The following is a 19419-nucleotide window of genomic DNA, read 5'->3' as shown; positions in this document are numbered from 1 at the left end:
ATGAGGAAGGACCACGCGCCCCTTCAAAACAAGAGGAGGCAGTTTGTAACTGTCACGAGGTGGGGAAGGTCCCGCGGGGCGGGGGTTGGCGCTCGAGGGGCTGATGTGTGGCGCCCGCGCGCAGTGAGGGGAGGAAGGGGCAAGGCGTTAAAAAAAAGTGATGCAACAGCATCACTTGAGAAAGGCTTCTGTGCCTCGTAACTCCATTTTGCTCGCACAATTGCACTTAGTGTTAATATGTATATAATATATCTGCTCGCCCCCTCCTGCGTTGCAAACCCGTCACGCTCAAATTCCCTGAAGCAGCATTTAATGTATATATTTTTGTCTCTGCACATATCCGCCTCTTGAATAAGCGGGAGAAGGGATGTCTTTCACTTTGTAGCCTTAAGAACCCAGGCCCTTGACAATGAGCTGATGTGTCATGTTGGGGAAGAGGAATATTATTTTTTATAAGATAATAATTAAAGGAAATTGTAGCACTCAAAAAAAAAAAAAAGGAACGCCACAGTTTTTTTCGGAATCTGATTTTCTGTCGAAGGAATGTAATCATGAAATCAGTCCATTTCTTGTAAATATACTGAGCCAGTGTTCAGGGTTTTGTGGGGGCTGTGACAAGGGTGTTCCTGCTTCCTTCCTCATTGTGCTTAAGGAAACCGTTCCAGTCACAATATCATTAATCTTCCTTGCTGCCTTGCATTGTATGTGTTTGTGTGTGAGAGAGAGACCCATGGACGCTCAAGCCATTTTCTCAGCCAAATTTCTGAAACCAGTGCCCGCCGATTGCAGTGAAGTTAGTTGCTCTGCAAGCTTCATTAACTCACCCCTTTGCTTTTAAAATTGGGTTTCTGCACCGTGACAGAGGCAGTTATGCACCTCGGCACTCAGATCAACCATAATTGCATATAGTTCTCGTAATAAGACTTGCTGGATCAGTCCAAAGGCCCACTTAGTCCAGCATCCTGTTCTCCCAGTGGCCCATGGGAAGCAATGTCTATGGGAAGCCTGCAAGCTGGACTTGAATGCTGGTACACAGCACTTGTATCAGAAGTATAATTTGGCCTTTGGTGGATTAATTTATGGTATCCAAGTGGAGGTGACTTGTGCAGGGTTCCATATGAGAAAAGGTATGTGAATGACTGCTCTCCCAAATAAATGAGCTACTTAGGAATCAGTTTCTTAGTTTTGCCTCCCTGAATAGGTTATAGGGCCTCATGTCTGGGAAAAGGTTCACCTGCCATATTATATTTCAGAGGAATTTGCCATGTGTGCACTTGATAAATAATATATTGCTATGTGGAGATTATTGGCTCTACTCATGTAACCAGGCTAAATGCTTTATTATAGAGCAGATGGCAGCTTGTTTTTTTTTTAATTTTAACCCATTTGTCTGCAGTAGGTTCTTTCAGTAATGTTCCTTTTTTATCAGGATGAGACTTGGAAAGGATATAAGTTATATCTGCTGGGTACAGACTACTAAATCACATTTTGACTGGAAAAGCATAATAGTTATTACTAAAATCTTCACAAAAGCATAACCAGGCACTTTAGGTATGATAAGGCTCCTGGAAAGCTCTCAATGAATACTGATGTACGGTATATGTGTCCTATAGATCACTGGGAGCCAAAATGCAAGTTTATTTCAAGATTCAACTTACAACAAGAGGATTCAAAATTTATTTGCAGTAAAACATGCTGAAATTGTTGATGATGATTGATCATCTGTCACAAAGAAAAATGGGATCATATACTTAATTTTAGTGTTTTGCTAAAGGCTGACAAGAATGAAACAAACTGTGAATCTGATCTGTTTAGAAACCTTTCTTAGCTTTGCCTGAAGCAAATAGAAATTGTAGCTTTTGTGCTGCTTGAACTGATAGGTCACTATGTTTCCCTCTTCTAAAGATTATGATGGAATACCTCATTTTGCAGCCATACAAAAAAAAGCACACATCTCCATTGTACTGTCCTTATTAGTAATATGTTGTTCCTTCATTTTTACACAGCAGTAAGAAATAAAGAATACTGCTGTGTTTCTCTATTTGTGGTGGTGTTCCACTTCTGTTGTTTTTGCCCATTTCTGATTATGGTGCCTACATGGCATGCAGGCATGCACCTGTAGCTTCATCTATATGGCACAGGGGTCCAGTAGTTGCAAAACTGAAAAATAATGTTAAGGTTCCATTTGTGGGTATATGATGAGAATTATTCTAACAGATTAAAGATCTGGGAGAAATTATAGCTTTGTTCAGACTTGGGTGTTTTCCTGTGATGCATCCGTAAGGGTCTAGGACTGGTGGTGGGACTGATCCTTACCTGTTTGCAATACTACATTCTTTCTCTAAATCTTTATGGTGGTGGTCAGTTGCTTTGGACCTGAAGCTTTCATTATGAAACAGTATATTCTGGGATACCATCTGTATATAAGCTTCAGTTACCTGCATCTCCTTGTTATCCAAAACAGTTGCCGTCCCTGATGCCTAACTCATTACATTGAAAATTCCCTCAAGTATGCAGTTTTATTCAATGTTCCTTCCCTGTGTTACTTCTATAACTATAGAACAATCTCAATTACACACTTCACAGGTGTGGTCCAAATAATGACTGTTTGTTTAAGCCCTTTGAGAGTTTAGATCTAAAACATCATAGACATGTGAGGCTAAACCACTATTTCTGACTTACAGATATGAAATACTGAAGAAATATTATAAAGCTTTATTATTTAAAAATCTGATTAAATTACAATGATTTAAAATGGCTGGTTGGCTGTCTAGGGAGCTGCTCTGTGGAGTATACAGTGTAGATTTGTGCCATGACAGCACTCTCTTTTGCCTGCTGTCTAGGCATACAAAAAGCAAGTTGTAGGGGACATGGGTGGCCCTGTGGTCTGAACCACTGAGCCTCTTGGGTTTGCTGATTGGAAGGCCGGCAGTTTGAATCTGTGCAACAGGGTGAGCTCCTGTTGCTCTGTCCCAGCTTCTGCCAACCTAACAGTTTGAAAGCATACCAGTGCAAGTAGATAAATAGGGACCGCTGTGGGAAGAAGGTAAACGGCATTTCCATGCACTCTGGTATTCGTCATGGTGTCCTGTTGTGCCAGAAGCGGTTAAGTCATGCTGGCCACATGACCCAGAAAGCTGTCTGTGGACAAACACCGCCTCCCCACCTGAAAAGCAAGATGAGCGCTACACCCCATAGTTGCCTTTGACTGGACTTAACCATCCAGGGGACCTTTACCTTTATCTTACAATAAGGTAGTTGTGCCTTGTTATTTCCTGTGGTGGGGCTTAAACTGATGTCCTGTATCTAGGTGCTCCTGTAAGAAGTTATATGTGGTTTTCCTTATTGCCTGTCCTAGTTCTTCCCTTTCCCTATCTGGGGTAATCTTGAATCCATGTTCACTCGTCTTGTCTTTAGGTGCTATATTGAAATATATGCCCTCCCATTCCTTTGTATTGTGCAGTCTCTGTGTATGCTTGGAGTCTGACAGTTGCTGAATCTTCTTGTAGCTCTTGCTGTGGAACCCTACTGAAGTGCCTTCTGTATATATACTGCTGCATGCCACCCCAATCTGAGCAGTGCAAGAGTCCAGCTGCTTACCCAGGGTTTGCTTCCTCAGAATGAAAGACAGTGGAGACTGTGTGTCTTAATTACACATATCTACCATTAACACCCCAAAAAGGTATTGTTTATTCCATAGTCGCAGCCTTGGATTCAAGTAAAAATCAAGCATGACTGTGTCTCTCAGCTGCCCAGCCTGCTTTCAGCTTCTAGCTCAACTCTGGCCTTTGTCTTTCTAACTGTTCCAGCAAAGGAATTCTTTTGGATCCAGGAATTAGAAGGGACTCAGGCATACAGCTTCCCACCTCTCCTTGCAAAAACTCACAACAGTATGCACAGGATTGTGCTGCTAGTCTGTGAGTATTAGTCAGACTGAATAATTATGCACCAACAATCAAGTGGTACAATTCCAGGAGCTCTCCCATGTGGATATTTTTAATATATTTGGCTCTGAATTGCATTGCAATTAAATGTGGAGGATAGGGTGGGGGTTGATATATTTCTGTTATAAAGGATTTGGTGCTTTTTCCAAGTGAAGGCTCTAGAGTGCCTTTATGACAAATGACTAGAATATTTTTAATAACTCTTGAATCATGCAACTGTTTAAATTGCTATATAATTGCATTATGCCCAGGACTGAAACTCAGCAGAGCTTTATACTAATTAGCTGGGAACAGTTTCAGGTGTTGCTGTTGCTGCCAGCTCAATAGAAAACTGTCTGTTAATTATAGTGAGATCAGGATTCAACTTTTATAAGGTACAAACACAAAGTGCAAGCAGTCAAACTAGTTATGGTGTTTCAAAAAATAAAAATAAAACAATATTTCCAAGAATCACTTGCCTCTAATTCATGTAATACAAACTATTTTGGTAATAATGGAAAATATATTAAAATAAATCCTTAGGATGGTTTGATTTTCTGTTTTATGTCTTTGAGGACACAAGCACTGTCACATGATGCAAGTTACAGAAGCAAAACAATAAAGCTAAATACATACAGATAACTGCATCTTTCCTGGATAATTTTAGAATATACAGTGGTACCTCGGGTTACAGATGCTTCAGGTTACAGACACTTCAGGTTACAGACTCCGCTAACCCAGAAATAGTACCTCGGGTTAAGAACTTTGTTTCAGGATGAGAACAGAAATCATGTGGCGACAGCAGCGGGAGGCCCCATTAGCTAAAGTGGTACCTCAGGTTAATAACAGTTTCAGGTTAAGAACGGACCTCCAGAATGAATTAAGTTCTTAACCCGAGGTACCATGTATATGTTTAATGCTGTTTGAGGGGTGCAGTTTACATAACTAAATAATTAAATTTTAATAGGAAAATTTAAAGTGAATTAGTACAGAGATGCAGACATATCTATTTTCCTTGGAACAGAACAATCCTAATTTACTCATAATCAGTGCAGTATGTGCAAAATATAGTAGTGTCCTATGCGTTTATTCTTTCTGGGTATGAAAGTCTCCAAGTGTAACTGCACTCATTTAGTTCCACTATGCCGGAGAATTTGAACAGTGCACATTCTATCTGAATTCACAGCTGCACTTGTGAGAAGCATGAGATTGAAGTGCAATGAAACCTGAAAAAGTGTGAATGGTTGTGTATGTTAAGCCACTTCTCTACCAACTCTTTACATCCTGTCAATGGATAATGATTTTATTGGGCATGGCCTTTTCTTGCTCCCCACTCCCAAAAACATTCCAGGTTTGGGGTGATAATGTCTCAATATTGCATCTACACTTTAGTTGAAACTGTTAATGAGTTAATTGTTTTCATTCCCAGATATACCTGGCCCTGAATTATTATGTGTAAACTAGTATTTTTTAAATCATATCAATTTTACTTTCAAAAAAAGTTAAGTTTTGCCAGATTCTGGTAATTGTTGTTGGACGCTTTGAAAAGTTTGCCAGCTTTGAAAACTTTCGCTCCTTAAACTTTAAAAGAGGTTTAAAATCAGTATTTGAATTCTTTAGCTTTAAAGTTAGTAGTAAACAATGGGAATCAGTATGTTACTTTCAGGCTAATAAATCATTAGTGGGAGTATGACGATTGTTAAGTATTAAGCAATAATATGTACTATTTGAAGACGTCCTGCTGTCTTCAATGATGATTTTTTAACCGCCTGATGAAGTAGGAGCTTAAAAATATGTTATGTACTGAAGTTCTCACCCTGGGCCAGCAGGGGGATACTGTAGATAGTTTTCACTCAGGTCCACATATGCAAATAAGGGATTGAAAGTGACGTTTAGTGATTGGATAGTTACAGAAAGTTGTTTCAGTTGTGTTGTAGTGGAGCTCTATATAAGCAGGCTGGCTGAACCCTTCAGTTCAGTTCAGTTCTGGCCTGTGAATAAACAAGAGCTGTTTGAAGAATCACTGTGTCGTCTGATATGTTCACCCACAACTTAACAAAATATATGCCACACACAAATATATTCTGAAAGAGAAAAAGATATTGAGCAGGAAACAAGAAGTCATGCAGTTAATGGAAGAGATTAAGATCAGATTTAGAAGAGGAGGGAAGAGAGAAAGTAAAGCTTAAAAAAAAAAGTACAAAGAGCTATTAATATCTCAAATGAATAATCATGCACTAAAAATTAACTTTATTTTTTTAGAAGCATTCATAATGGTTCTGAGACAATAGTTAGGTCTATGGAGATAAACAGATTATCTCCAAATCTTACCATATGGAGAATACACAGGCTTCTTTATTAGTACAGTTTGTAGTGCCAGATTGGAACACAGCAAAAGGCCAAGCTGGGGAAATCTTACTACGTGCATCTCTGAACATCTGAGTTATTGGAATGGCTGCCTTCAGTTAACAGCTGTTTCTGCTGTTCTACTCACTGTTTCTGCTTCCACAACTAGTTACCCTCTCAACATTTTCAAAGGCAAAGGGCCCAGTCAGGAGCCTACTCCCAGGTTCAATATTCCTGGGACACCTCTGGATCAGAGACATGCAGCTGTTCTCAGAGCACTGTCCTGTGCTTCTGCTACTCCCCTGCCCCATAACAGGCCTTTGGACCATAAGAAAATAAATTTTGAAATCTACCTCTTCTTCCAAACTAATATTAGCAAGAGAGTTCCAACCCCAGGGTGATGAATGCATTTATTTGGTTATCAATATATTCCTTATGATCATATATAAAAAGTCACCTTAAAGGTAAAGGTAAAGGTACCCCTGCCCATACGGGCCAGTCTTGCCAGACTCTAGGGTTGTGCACTCATCTCACTCTATAGGCCGGGAGCCAGCGCTGTCCGTAGACACTTCCGGGTCATGTGGCCAGCATGACAAGCTGCATCTGGCGAGCCAGTGCAGCACACGGAACGCTGTTTACCTTCCCGCTGGTAAGCGGTCCCTATTTATCTACTTGCACCCGGGGGTGCTTTCGAACTGCTAGGTTGGCAGGCGCTGGGACCGAACGACGGGAGCGCACCCCGCCACGGGGATTCGAACCGCCGACCATGCGATCGGCAAGTCCTAGGCGCTAATATTAGCAAGAGAGTTCCAACCCCAGGGTGATGAATGCATTTATTTGGTTATCAATATATTCCTTATGATCATATATAAAAAGTCACCTTACGCAAGTTCAATTAAAATGGCAACTAAAAATAATCCCAAAGAATACAATTCACAAAACAGAAGCAGCTATGTGTTGACACAATTATTACAGTGCAGTCCTATACAGGTGTACTTGAGTTCCATGGCTGGAATGTGTCTTTGAAATGGGATACCTCTTGCTTGTCTGGTTGGAGGATGGACAGATGTGTGGGTGTACAGACCTCCGAGTTTTGAATGGCTATAACTCACTGTAAATCATATTACTCATTGCACCTAGCAGAGATTTATTCAGCCTGCAATCCCCATCTTTGCAGGGAGGGCCATTGTACAGTGGAGAGCATCTGCTTTGTTTGCAGAAGTTCTGAGGTTCAGTCTCTGGCTTCTCCAAGTAGAGGTGGGATAAAACATTACCTGAAATCTTGGAGAGCAACCGCCAGTCAGGGTAGGCCAGGGCTGGCTCTAGATATTTTGGTATCTGAGGTGAACCACAAAATGACACCCACCTCTCTGCCAGGGAAGAAGATAGGACTGAAAATTTACATCAGGAACAAGGGAGGAATAAATCATAGAATAGAATAGAATCATAGAATCATAGAGTTGGAAGAGACCACAAGGGCCATCGAGTCCAACCCCCTGCTAAGCAGGAAACACCATCAGAGCACTCCTGACATATGGTTGTCAAGCCTCTGCTTAAAGACCTCCAAAATAGGAGACTCCACCACACACCTTGGCAGCAAATTCCACTGTCGAACAGCTCTTACTGTCAGGAAGTTCTTCCTAATGTTTAGGTGGAATCTTCTTTCTTGTAGTTTGGATCCATTGCTCCGTGTCCGCTTCTCTGGAGCAGCAGAAAACAACCTTTCTCCCTCCTCTATGTGACATCCTTTTATATATTTGAACATGGCTATCATATCACCCCTTAACCTCCTCTTCTCCAGGCTAAACATGCCCAGCTCCCTTAGCCGTTCCTCATAAGGCATCGTTTCCAGGCCTTTGACTATTTTGGTTGCCCTCCTCTGGACACGTTCCAGTTTGTCAGTGTCCTTCTTGAATTGTGGTGCCCAGAACTGGACACAGTACTCCAGGTGAGGTCTGACATCAGGAACAAGGGTGGGAGGAGATGCTATCAAGGCAGCATGAGAGTGGGTGCTGTAGTTGCTGCTGGCATTGCAGCTGTGGCAGTGGTCAGTGTGTTCCTTGGAGGCTGGATCTGCTGTCCCTGTGGATCCTGCCACCTGAGGCGGTCACCTCACCATGCCTCATGGGTGGGCCGTCCCTGGTGTATATTGAGCTAGATGGACCCAATGCTCTGACTCAGTATAAGGCAGCTCCCTGTGTAACCTACAAGCTGACTTTATGGCTACTCCCATTCAATCTAACTTTTTGTATTTTTTCTTAAATCCTCCTCCACCACCACCCCACTTCCCTGTATAACATCTTGCCTGATGAAGTGTTCTGAAGTACTGAAAAGTTTGCAACTCTTTGTGACATTTCTGGCTGCCCCTAGCAAATGTATTGGCCAGCTTTGGACTGCAGCCTTATGTATACGCCATACCTTCAAAGCACATTTGAAGCACATTGCCCTCTCAAACAATTCTGGGCACTGTCGTTCTTTAAAGGTTGCTTGGAATTGTGACTCTCTGAAGAGTAAGCTACAATGCCTACAATTCTTTGAGGGGGGAAAGGTGCTTAAAAATATAATGTGTATGCAGCCACAACCTTCCTGAAGATGGCACTGGAAAGATAAATGTTGTTTCTGGTCATAGCAAGCCAGCCAATTCCAAGTCCTGATGGAGAGAAACTAAATTCTGGGTGCAAATAATAGTGTTTTTCTTCCACTCACAGGGTTATCATTCAATATTTTGGCCTTTCTGATTTGTACAAACAGTATTTATTCAATCTATCTTTATTAAATTATCCCCAGACACTAGCTATCAAAGAAGCCTACAGTTGCCACTTTGTCCCATAAATAGTGCATAATCAGAAATATACTTATTCTGAAGTTTAACTGAGTTCAGTAGGACGGCCTTCAGTAAGTTTTTAATATTGCAGTTTTAGTAATGCAGAACTAGAACTACTATATACTAAGCTGTAATGATGAGAGTAGACAAATTGCTGCATTGTTTAAGGATGCATTACACAGTAAAACTACCTTCCAGTGTTTACTTTGTAAGATACTATCAGATTTAGAGTTCTGCCCTCTAATTGCTGGTTTTGTTGACTTGTTAATTAACATAGTAGCAAGTGACAGTTAATATTTTGAATGCTATTTTTGAGGCAGCTTTTATAGTCACTGTGATCTATATAGATGACTAGGAGCTGAAAATTACATGCATTTTTGCCAGTTTGGTGTTTTGAAACGTAGGGCGGGGTTGTGGCTGCCAATATATGCTGTGTTTGAAAATGTTTTTTTAGTCTTACAATACTCCTTTTCCTTTCCACAGTAGACACAATCTAGCCAAAGTAACCATTTTAAAACTTTTACTGAGGTCAGGAACAGTAGACTATCCAACTAAAAGGTCACACTGCAGTGACCAAGCCTTAAAGTGACATTTTAGTTGGCCCTAATAAAGATATTATCTGGTGTAACCTTCCATTTCTTTTCCTAGTGGACCAACAAAGCAACCTGCATTTTTTTGTGTCATTTCAGTAAGAAAGTAAAGCAGGTGCTCAACTTTCTCCCATTAGAACAAATGGGGCTTAACTTTTATTTGAGTTTACTCAATTGTTTTTTAGAAAACCACATTCATTTTAAATAGAGTTCTCACAAAGCTATAATTGAGTTTAGGAATTCTTTGGAATTTTGCTTTTTTCTTTTAATTATCTTAATTACCTCCCTTACTATTATTAACTATTAACAATACAAAATGCTATATAGAAAAGAAACAAAATAACATAGTGTTAATAGTGGCTTGATCAATTTTATTTTTAATAGTCAATCATGAAAGGGACATTTTGAGAGCAAAGCAAAATGTTCCCATTTACATTTTATATTTGGCAGAAACATTATTAGGGTGGGAATCACCAGAGGGCACTGTTTCTTTTTCTGAACAGCTGTAAAAGGAACCTATGGGCAGACAGAGGTGGGGGAATTGCTTTATTATTAGTTTTGTGGTATATTTATACTATGCAGGACTGTTTGACTATCAAGTACAGTACACAGAATCTATCTGGAAACTGGGGTATCTTCTGAAAGATGCCATTTGTGGCCAGCATATAAGCCACATTTAATAACTAGTATGGAACTAGTGTGGAAAAAAAGAAATGAGATGCATAGTTACAAATCAACATGATTCTGTATGTCATTTCAGTCATAACTGGTACCTGAGAAAATGCTCATGTAAGTATTTAGTGCATCTGGAATTATAGTAAGGTTCATTAATTTTTCAGAGAACATCAGACTGTACTTCTTCACAGAGCACATTCTCAGAAATTCAGTGCCACAATCTGTAGTGGTTGCCATCTACATTTCCATTTTAAAAGGCAGATTAGACAAATTTATGGAAGCTAAGGCTATGACTTGCTACTAGTTAGGCAATTATATCCTACATCCAGGTTCAGAGGCTGTGTGTTGGCCTAGATCTGATCCAGCAGGGATCTTATGTTCTTCTTGCTGTCAACTGCTTTTTCTTCCTTCATCTTTAATTATTTTGTTCATTTCTATTAAAATTTTACCATGTCTCTTCAGCTACTCAAGGTACTTTCCTGTCCCTCCAGATATACCTGCTCAGCAGATGGGTCACCTTGGGAGTCAAATGTATACTTCAGATTTCTGTTCTGGATAGTCAACAGAAACTTACAGGTGGGTGTATTAAATTATTGCCTAAGAATTGTCATATTGAAACATAAACTCGTTATCAACAATTAGCTGTAGTGAAAGCCACAAGACACAGAACGCCAACATTAAGAATGGCGGCTGCCAGAAATACAATATTTCTTGAGCAACTGACAGCTTCAGAGAAGTTGGCTTTTGGGGGCAGAGATATATTTTATTTCTGAGGGGTAATTATTCCCAGTGGCATCATTCCCTATGTGTATTCAGAAATGGTTGAGTCCCACGAGGCCTCTAGCATATGATTTTTCTAAATCAAGTTTTCACAGCTCAGTAGGCACAAGTCATCATTCTAAATGAACTGAATGTAGAGCCAACTTATTTCTGGTTAAACCCTGAAGGATTTGATCATGAAAGTCTGTGTTTTATGGATATGTACTTCAAACATCAAGTGGATATTATAAGGATCAACGAGCAGCTTGGTGGTTCTAAGGGAACACCAAGAAATTTATAAAACGTAGGATTTGTGATAGGAATCTGTAGTTTATTTATTCCTTTTACTTGTCATCCATCAAGCCCTGGGGCCAAGGGCAAACAATGTTATTGCACAATGTTACAAAGGTCTCTTTATATCATTCTACAATAAGGTTTTTTTCTACATTGATCTTTCAAACAAATTCATTTAGGCTGCAACCCTGTCTATAGTTTCATGGGAATAAGTCCCATTGAACTTCTGAGTATATATGCTTAGAGTTGCACCATCAGTCAAACAGGATTGACCATTCATTAAAGAAGGAGTCTGTGTCTTGGATCCCAAGAAGTGTGAACAGAAAGAAGTTTTCAGAAGGAAAGCTCTCCCAACCATGCACCCTATGCAGAGGATGCCTAGCCAGAGGGCTGGGAACATTCAAACAGTAAGAAGTCTCTACAGTGAAGGTTAAAGACAAGCAAAAACAATTTGCTTAATTAGAGCAGGATCAGAGTGATGCAGTTCTTCATCACAGTTATTCCAGTGGGGAATGCTTAAACATGTGCTTAAACTCTTCCATTAAAATCAATAGGATTTTTTATTTTTAACACTGACTGGATCATTCCGGTTCATTTTTTCCAAAATAAAATAAATACATGGAATAAAAATCAAATATACGAACACCATGTCTTAGAACAAAATTGTGTTGTTTCAAGTGGGTGTATTTTTTATTAAAGTAAATTAAACTAATCATTTGCTATATTAACTCTGGCAGCTAGAATACCAGCCAAAATAGTTATTCCAGGAAATATTCAGAAAAGCTCAGATATTGACAGATCTCTACTGTCAATTTGTAGAACAGTAGTTCTACAAATATGGGGCAACCACCAAGAGCATACCATTGGTACAGGATGATGCAAGCAATAAGATGCTGACAGTTGATCTTAATGTTTATGGTAGTACCAAGACACGAGCGGCTTTTTAATGCTGAAGGCAAGATACTGAATTGTATCCAGAAGGCAACAGGGAACTAGAAGAGGCAGCCCAACATCTGCCTAGACCAATGAATTGGGAAGCTGTGGCCCTCTAGATGTTATTGGGCTACAACTCTCAAGAGGCTGCAAATCTACAGGCAGATACTGATGATCATTTTAGCACATAATTTGCTACACAGTTGCACCCAATAGTTGTTTGGTCATCTATGCAGGCCGCAAATGTATTGAATATTGTTGCTCTTCTCAGTTTGGTGGGCCAATCTACGTGTCTGGTGAAGGCGATAATTTCAGAAGCTGTGGAATGGAATTGAAGTAAACCTTGGTCAAGAAGACTGTGGCTCATCGTTTAAGCATGCCTGAACGTTTGCTTTAAAGGCAGAAATGTCTGTGTCTGCCTGGACCCTGCTGGATCATGAGAAATGGAAAGCTTGGCAATGCTTTAGACAAGCTGAGATCACAAAGAAGATATAAGGTGTGCTATTCCCCACAGCCAGCAGCACTAGGCTGGCAAGGCTTTAGTCAAGCTGAGATCATGCCCCAGGATGAAGACGACTTGTTGGCAGTTTTGAACGGCCTTCATGAGGTTCCTTGTACCCCAGTAAGGTTCAAGAATATGTTAGTCCAACCAAACAATTAAATAAAAACAAAACACTTGTTCTACAGGAGTTTGCTTCCGGTGTCATTTACTAATACAGAACTGAAATTTAGTAAGAAAAGAATGAATCAGAAGACAGGAAAATGAAGAGGTGCAGAGAGATCAGAAAGAGATTACCTCAGTGCTAGAGCTCACATTGCTTGATTTTATTTTTGCTTTCTAATATATTTCTGCTTGTTGAGGTCTTTGGAGCCCAGCTTGCCTTTGTGCCTTCTCTCGGAGAGAAGGGGTTTCTTGTTTTGAGCATGTCCTTCCTCCAGCTTTAGAAGCTACTTTAGCAATTTATTCTGAGCTAGTCTTTTGGGGTCTAGACGTCTGGTGCGTGCATGGTTTTGACTATATGCAGTTTTTATATCATTTTGTTCCTTCCAAAAATCCTTTTAATTTTAGTTTATTCTGTTTATTCCCTTGTGAAGTTCAGACTTTACTATTCCAATTTAAAACATTTCCCCCTATTTTTACATGAACTTATTTCCCATTAGTACCATTCTGGATCCTATACACTGGATTCATGTTCGGCAGCTTCTCCTCAAGAGCCTACAGAAGGCAGTTTCATAGATTCCTGCTTGGATTGTTAGCTATAAAGCACTTGTTAGCTATAAGGCAATTTTGGATTAGATTGCTATATGGCCAAAAAAATAATACTACTAAGCTTTTAACTAGTTTGGATTGCTGGAAGTTTTAGGAGGATGCAAGTTAGGGGTTAGAAATATTTGTGCTTTATCAGGAGATGTTAGGTTAATTGGTTTGTATATGGTCTGTATGGGATATCTTTGGGTGAAGAAAAGGCTAAGGAGTAAACCATACACAAATCTGGAGTCCCTAATATGGTTGGATGGAGCCTTGCACGCCCCCTTCCAGCAACTCCTGCAGTCAAGCTAGTGCCAAATGTACTGCTCCATTTTCCTTTGGACCACATCAGCAAGGCCAAGAGGGAGGTCTTATCCCAGGCTTCCTCAACCTTGGCCCTCCAGATGTTTTTGGCCTACAACTCCCATGATCCCTAGCTAGCAGGGCCAGTGGTCAGGGATGATGGGCATTGTAGTCTCAAAACATCTGGAGGGCCAAGGTTGAGGAAGCCTGTCTTATCCCAAAGACCTTTCATAAACACTGCCAAGGCTTGCAACCCAGGGAAGTCACTTTGGTGCTGCTAACACAGCAGTTTGACTTGACCCCCAGAGACTCACTCCACTGTCTCTTGAGACGGATGGATGCCAACAACATATTGTCATCATTTCAGCACGAGTTAAATCTAAAAACTCCCCTGAAATGATGTGGGAGTTCTCTTTTTGCTTTATCTTCTGAGCCTTCAACACTGAACTTCAGTACTGGAATCATAGCATCATTCTACTTAACAACTGTGGGATTAGGAGAGGCAATGTGGTGTAGTGGTTAGAATGTCAGACTAGGATTTGGAAGACCAGGGTTCAAGCTCATTGTGTACCCTTGAGCCTGTTGCGGCCTCTCAGCCTAACCCCCCTCACAGGGTTGTTGCAGGGATGAAATGAGGCAGCACCATGTACAGCAACTTAAGCTCCTTGGAGGAAAAAGGTGGGGTGTAAATGCAATGTAAATAAACAGTGAATGGGAGAGTTGTGATGCAGAACACTTCCCTGAATCCCTGGGACAGGAGCAGTGGCGTAGTGTGGGGGGTGCAGTGGGGGCCGGCCGCACTGGGCGCAACATCTGGGGGTTAGGGTTAGGGGGCGCAAATTACTTGCCTTGCCGCCCGGGTGCTGACAACCCACGCTACGCCACTGGACAGGAGTCAGAGGGACAAACTCTTTCATTAGCAGTGGGTCTGATGCCTCCTCAGCTTTTGCTTAAACATCAGGGGCAGCATCCTGGCTGGCCAGTAAACTACTACCCTTTGTTTGCAATTCTTCAAACTTCCCTGCTGTCAAGGGAGGGCCTGAAAAAATCATAATCTAGTAATGTATCTTCAAGGTTATCCTCCCCCAGACGAGAAAGTTTTTCTTTGGGAAAACCTCTTCATCTAATGAAATACAGTCAGAATCTTCCATTTCCATCTAAGTGTAAGGCAAATTCTGAGGGAGAAGAATAAAGAATAGTTAGGGGGACTGGAAGGGAACTTCAGAGCATAACATTCAAGTTCAGTCCTCAACTATTCAGTGTAAAACTCCTGATAGGAACTTGGGTTTTACAATAACACTTCATTATAATGAGTGGGGTAGCATGAAAGAAAGGCAGGACTTGCATAGCAAGGATCCTGGGTAACATAAAAAGCAGTCACAGGAAAGTGACAGTGCCTACAAAACCCTCACTCACCCACACACACTTTGGTTTCCTTCCAATTACTGCCCCCAGGTCACTGGAGTAGAATTAAAGAACCCATTTTCTAATATAACTGACTTGAAAATAAAATCCGACCACTCATGTGCTTGTAGGATGGGATTTCTGCCAAAAATAAATGCAAGTTGGTCAATATTTGTGTAACCTAATAGGGTGCTTATGGAACCCTTTGATTCCGCCCCGCCGCCCCCCAGCTTCAAATACGGTAACTAAATTTACCTGATGCCATCTTTACGGAAATCGGTACTACCTTTCTATGTACTAATATCACATCTGGGGTTGTTCCTCATTAGCGGAGTAGTTTATGGAAGTAAAGTTTACTACTAAGGCATCAACATGTTTCCTCAAGCGGAGATTTAAAGTTAATTGATGACTCCTCCCGCTGCCTCTCTCAGCGGATGCGAAGGCGTCTCAGTTCTTAAGGTGCAACACACTTTCCCCAAAGTTATTATTATAATCCGCATCCCCATCTAGCCAGGAGGTGCTTTTTAAAAGGAAAAAAAAAAGGCCGACGAAGGTGAATCCGGAGAGAGGACTGTTTAGCATGAAGTGCAGCTTGGGGGTGGGGAGAGCACCTCTCCCCCCGCCCCGCACATGGCTCTTCCCCTGCTAAGTTTGGGCTTTTACCTGCAGCTTCCGCTCTCTTCGGAGACTCCTCGCGTACAGCAGGGAGAGCGAGCAAGCCAGCGAGGGCTTCGATCAGCACCAGACCAGGAAGTGGGGAAGGAAGCACCGCGGGGGAGCCTGGATCGAGGGGCTTGCCCGGTCGCAAGGGCCCACGTCCCCCTGGAGCTTCTCCCTCCCCTTCCCCAATGGCTTCTCCCGGGGACCCTCCTCTGCCCGAAGGTAAAGGGCGCCTGCTTTGGGATCTGCCTGCTGCGTCTGGTGGGAAAGGCGAAGGGCTGGGCGTCTTTTGCGGCCGGGAGCCTGCGGGCTCTGCCGCCCAGAAGTGGGGCTGGGCTGGGCAGGGGAAGGGAGGCGGGATCCTGAAGTGGCCGCTGGGGCGGGCCGGAGGGCGGACTCGCTTGGGTGGACACTGATCCTCCTCCCCTCGCCCCGCTGCGAAGCCACTCCGCTTGCAGCTCCGAGGCGAGAGGCGGAGGCAGCCATAGCTCGAGCCCTTCTCCGCCTCTGGCCTCGCCTTGGTCTTATTCATGCCGCAGATCGCCGACAGGCGCGATACTGGGTCCTGGTAGCCCCGACTCCCGCAAACCCATGGCAGAAAATCATTGCCCGCGCAGTGCTGCGTGGAGAGAAAGAGAGCGTGTGTCCGAGGCTTTCCTTCCTCCTGTACTTTTCGTGCACCGGGAGCAATTCTTAAAAAGCCCTTTCTGTAGCACCTCACCCTCAAAGGACTTGATGAATCATTCACTCATGCACGAACGAAATTAAGCCCTGCAGCATCCCTCTGAAGTGCACAAAATTGTTGCAAAAAGTTGCCTTATCCTGTAACTTTTGAGAATTGCTCCCTATATCCTTCAGCAAGAACAAATTTCTACCTGTCCCGAGCGTAATTTAGTTTATAAACGCTTTTCAAGTTAAGTGAGAAAGAGAATGCAGTTGTACAGGTCACACACTTGAGGCACAAGTGACCAGCACACACACTTACTCTTTTTTTAACGGGGAACTTTATTTTAAGAATACAGTGACGCTTCAGGTTACAGACTCCGCTAACCCAGAAATCGTGCTTCAGGTTAAGAACTTTGCTTCAGGATGAGAACAGAAATCGTGCTCCGGCGGCGCAGCAGCAGCAGGAGGCCCCATTAGCGAAAGTGGTGCTTCAGGTTAAGAACAGTTTCAGGTTAAGTAGCTACTAAGGCTACTAAATAAGCTACCTCCGGAACAAATTAAGTACTTAACCTGAGGTACCACTGTATGCTGTTGGACAACATAAGGCCTAAAAGAAGTGTGTCCAGCATTTGCCAAAATCTCTTCAGAAGGTGCCAGAGCCATGCTCTGGGGTGGGAAATCTACAATTTAAGGGCTACTGCAGATACCTGCCCCGCAAAAAGACAAAACCATGAAGGGCAGTGAAGCTACCAAGAGGGCTCTGATCCAAACACTCAGAAGGGTTTGTAGGGAAGGGTAGTCTCTCAGATATCTGGGGCCTAACTTGTTTAGGGCACCTTTCATTAATTCTGTAAACAGACTGGCAACCAACGCAGCTGTTTTAGAACAGGGTTTATATGAGTTTGAATGGAAACCACAGCCAATAATAATCTGACTAGCTGAAGTTTTGGAGTCATCCTCAAGGGCAGCCCCACATAGATTGCATTGCAGTAATCCAATCTAGAAGTTAACAGAGCATGGAGTACTGTGGCCTAGTCATCTGTGTCCAGAAGAGGCCAGAAGCTGGGGAACCAAGCAGAGCAGGAAATAAGGCTACTAAATAAGCTACTAAAGCCACACTCAAGCTACAAAACCTGCTTCTTCTAGGAGTGCAAACCCACCATTCAGAACAGCCCACCTCCTGGATGCTTCTTCCCCTGTTTGAGAACCTCATCCGAAAGTATCAGAGTAAATATAATTCTTGCTCCGCTGCTTGTTTTGATACGGCTGAGCTGGAGCCATATTTAAGCTTAGTAGTGCACCAGGAAATTAGAGGTGAACTGAGGACTGGAAAAGTATCCAGTACTTCTAGCTTTGAGTGATACTTATCTATTCTTGCTTATCTTTTTCAGGCTGGCTTTCAGAACTTTATAATTAGTTTGATAGGATGATGAGCATGGAATTTCTTTGATCCAAGCTCTCAATTGCTTCAACTTCAAAACGGTTATACAGTACAAAGGGATGTTGCTAATGAACAGAAACTAAATCACAACATATAGCAGAAATCCATTTCTAAAGATTCTGGTGTTCCAGATAATCTATGCGGGAATAAAACATCTCAAACCTCAGGGGGCTTCATTTGAAGATCATATGCACAGGATTGGGCTGTTTGCCAAAGTAATACCTGACTCTTCCTTACTTCCCTTGGCACTTAGGCCTGGTTTTGGATCCAATTTAAATAGCAAACAAGGCACACAGTACAGTCCTCACAGGAAAGTACAGTACATATAATCTTTTGTCATCATAACAATCTTTTGAGGCAGGCTGAGAGAAAGTGACAGGCCCAAGAAATTTGATGGCCAGGAACTGGGAGAGGGAGACTTTCTTTCCAGCCACCCCTCCATACTCTTTTTTCTGCCCCTCCATTTGAGCTGCAGCTTTTCTGATAGTGGCAAGTGAGATTGGTGCTCCTCATGCATGCAGGTATTTTGCAGTATTCACATGTTGTCATTAAAATTGCAGCCCATATCCCCACTCCCCATTTAATCCAGATTTACCCTTTCCGGGGGAAATACGATGTTTTTTGTTGTTTTTTAAAGCATTGCCAGTGACCTATTTGTTTGGAAATTCAGCCTGTGGTCTGGAACTACCCTAGATAGAATGTGGTCTGTTGTTCCCTTCTGGCTGCGCCCTGGCCCTATTCATGGCATAGCAGCGGCTTGTTCGCACTCTTGGTTTAACTAGAATATAAGATTTCTTAGCTGATAAATAAAAATGACAACACAAAAAATACATAGATGATTCAAAATGATATAAGAAATATCATAAGCAAAGTTTGGCAGTTCAGATGTCACAGGAAACTGTGGTTTAAAAAAAATAGAAGAGAATGGGAGGTGCAAGAAGGAAGTGTGCAGGCACATGTCATCTTTCTCATCTGACAAACATGGTAAATATGGCTTATCAGAATAGGTTTATTCTATCTAAAATGCACTTGTGTTACTCTTGGCAAAAACTGCTTGTGGCAGATGATAATTTTTCATTAAAGTTATAGAAAAATGAAAGTGCATATGTGTCAGGGGTTCAGGAGCAGAGACGCAGAGAAGGGAGGAAGCAGAGAGCGAGGGGGAGGAATCCGAAGGGAAAATGAGTGATGATGACGACCCGAGATCTCCAAGCCTAAGCAGTGAGTCAGAGGACTCCCAAAAGGGAGCCCCAGTGAGCAGAGCAAGGGGGGGATCCGGGGGGACACCCCAGGAGGAAGGGAACAGAGGAGATTCAGAGAGTAGCAGCTGGAAGTCGGGACCCACGCTCAAG

The 19419-nt window shown here is 42.1% G+C and overlaps 1 protein-coding gene across 3 annotated transcripts in view; it reads left to right on the top strand.

Annotated features, from left to right (window-relative positions):
* The first annotated feature begins 78 nt into the window (after nucleotides 1-78).
* Nucleotides 79-19419, top strand: part of EDARADD (EDAR associated via death domain) — a 37462-nt gene continuing 18121 nt past the window's right edge. Inside the window, exons 1-3 of one of the 3 annotated variants that reach the window (XM_082215119.1) lie at nucleotides 79-314; nucleotides 10850-10934; nucleotides 15970-16182. In XM_082215119.1, the coding sequence (XP_082071245.1) occupies nucleotides 16149-16182 (34 nt within the window). In that variant the 5' untranslated portion in view covers nucleotides 79-314; nucleotides 10850-10934; nucleotides 15970-16148. Of the gene's footprint in view, nucleotides 1128-10849; nucleotides 10935-15969; nucleotides 16183-19419 lie in introns of all 3 variants that reach the window. The other 2 variants (XM_082215118.1, XM_082215120.1) reach the window with 2 other exon arrangements.

This window comes from Podarcis vaucheri, assembly GCF_965113315.1.
Source record: "Podarcis vaucheri genome assembly, chromosome: 3".
NCBI lineage: Eukaryota > Metazoa > Chordata > Lepidosauria > Squamata > Lacertidae > Podarcis > Podarcis vaucheri.
Note: the sequence above shows the minus strand (reverse complement) of the source record. Positions and strands in the feature narration are given on the sequence as shown.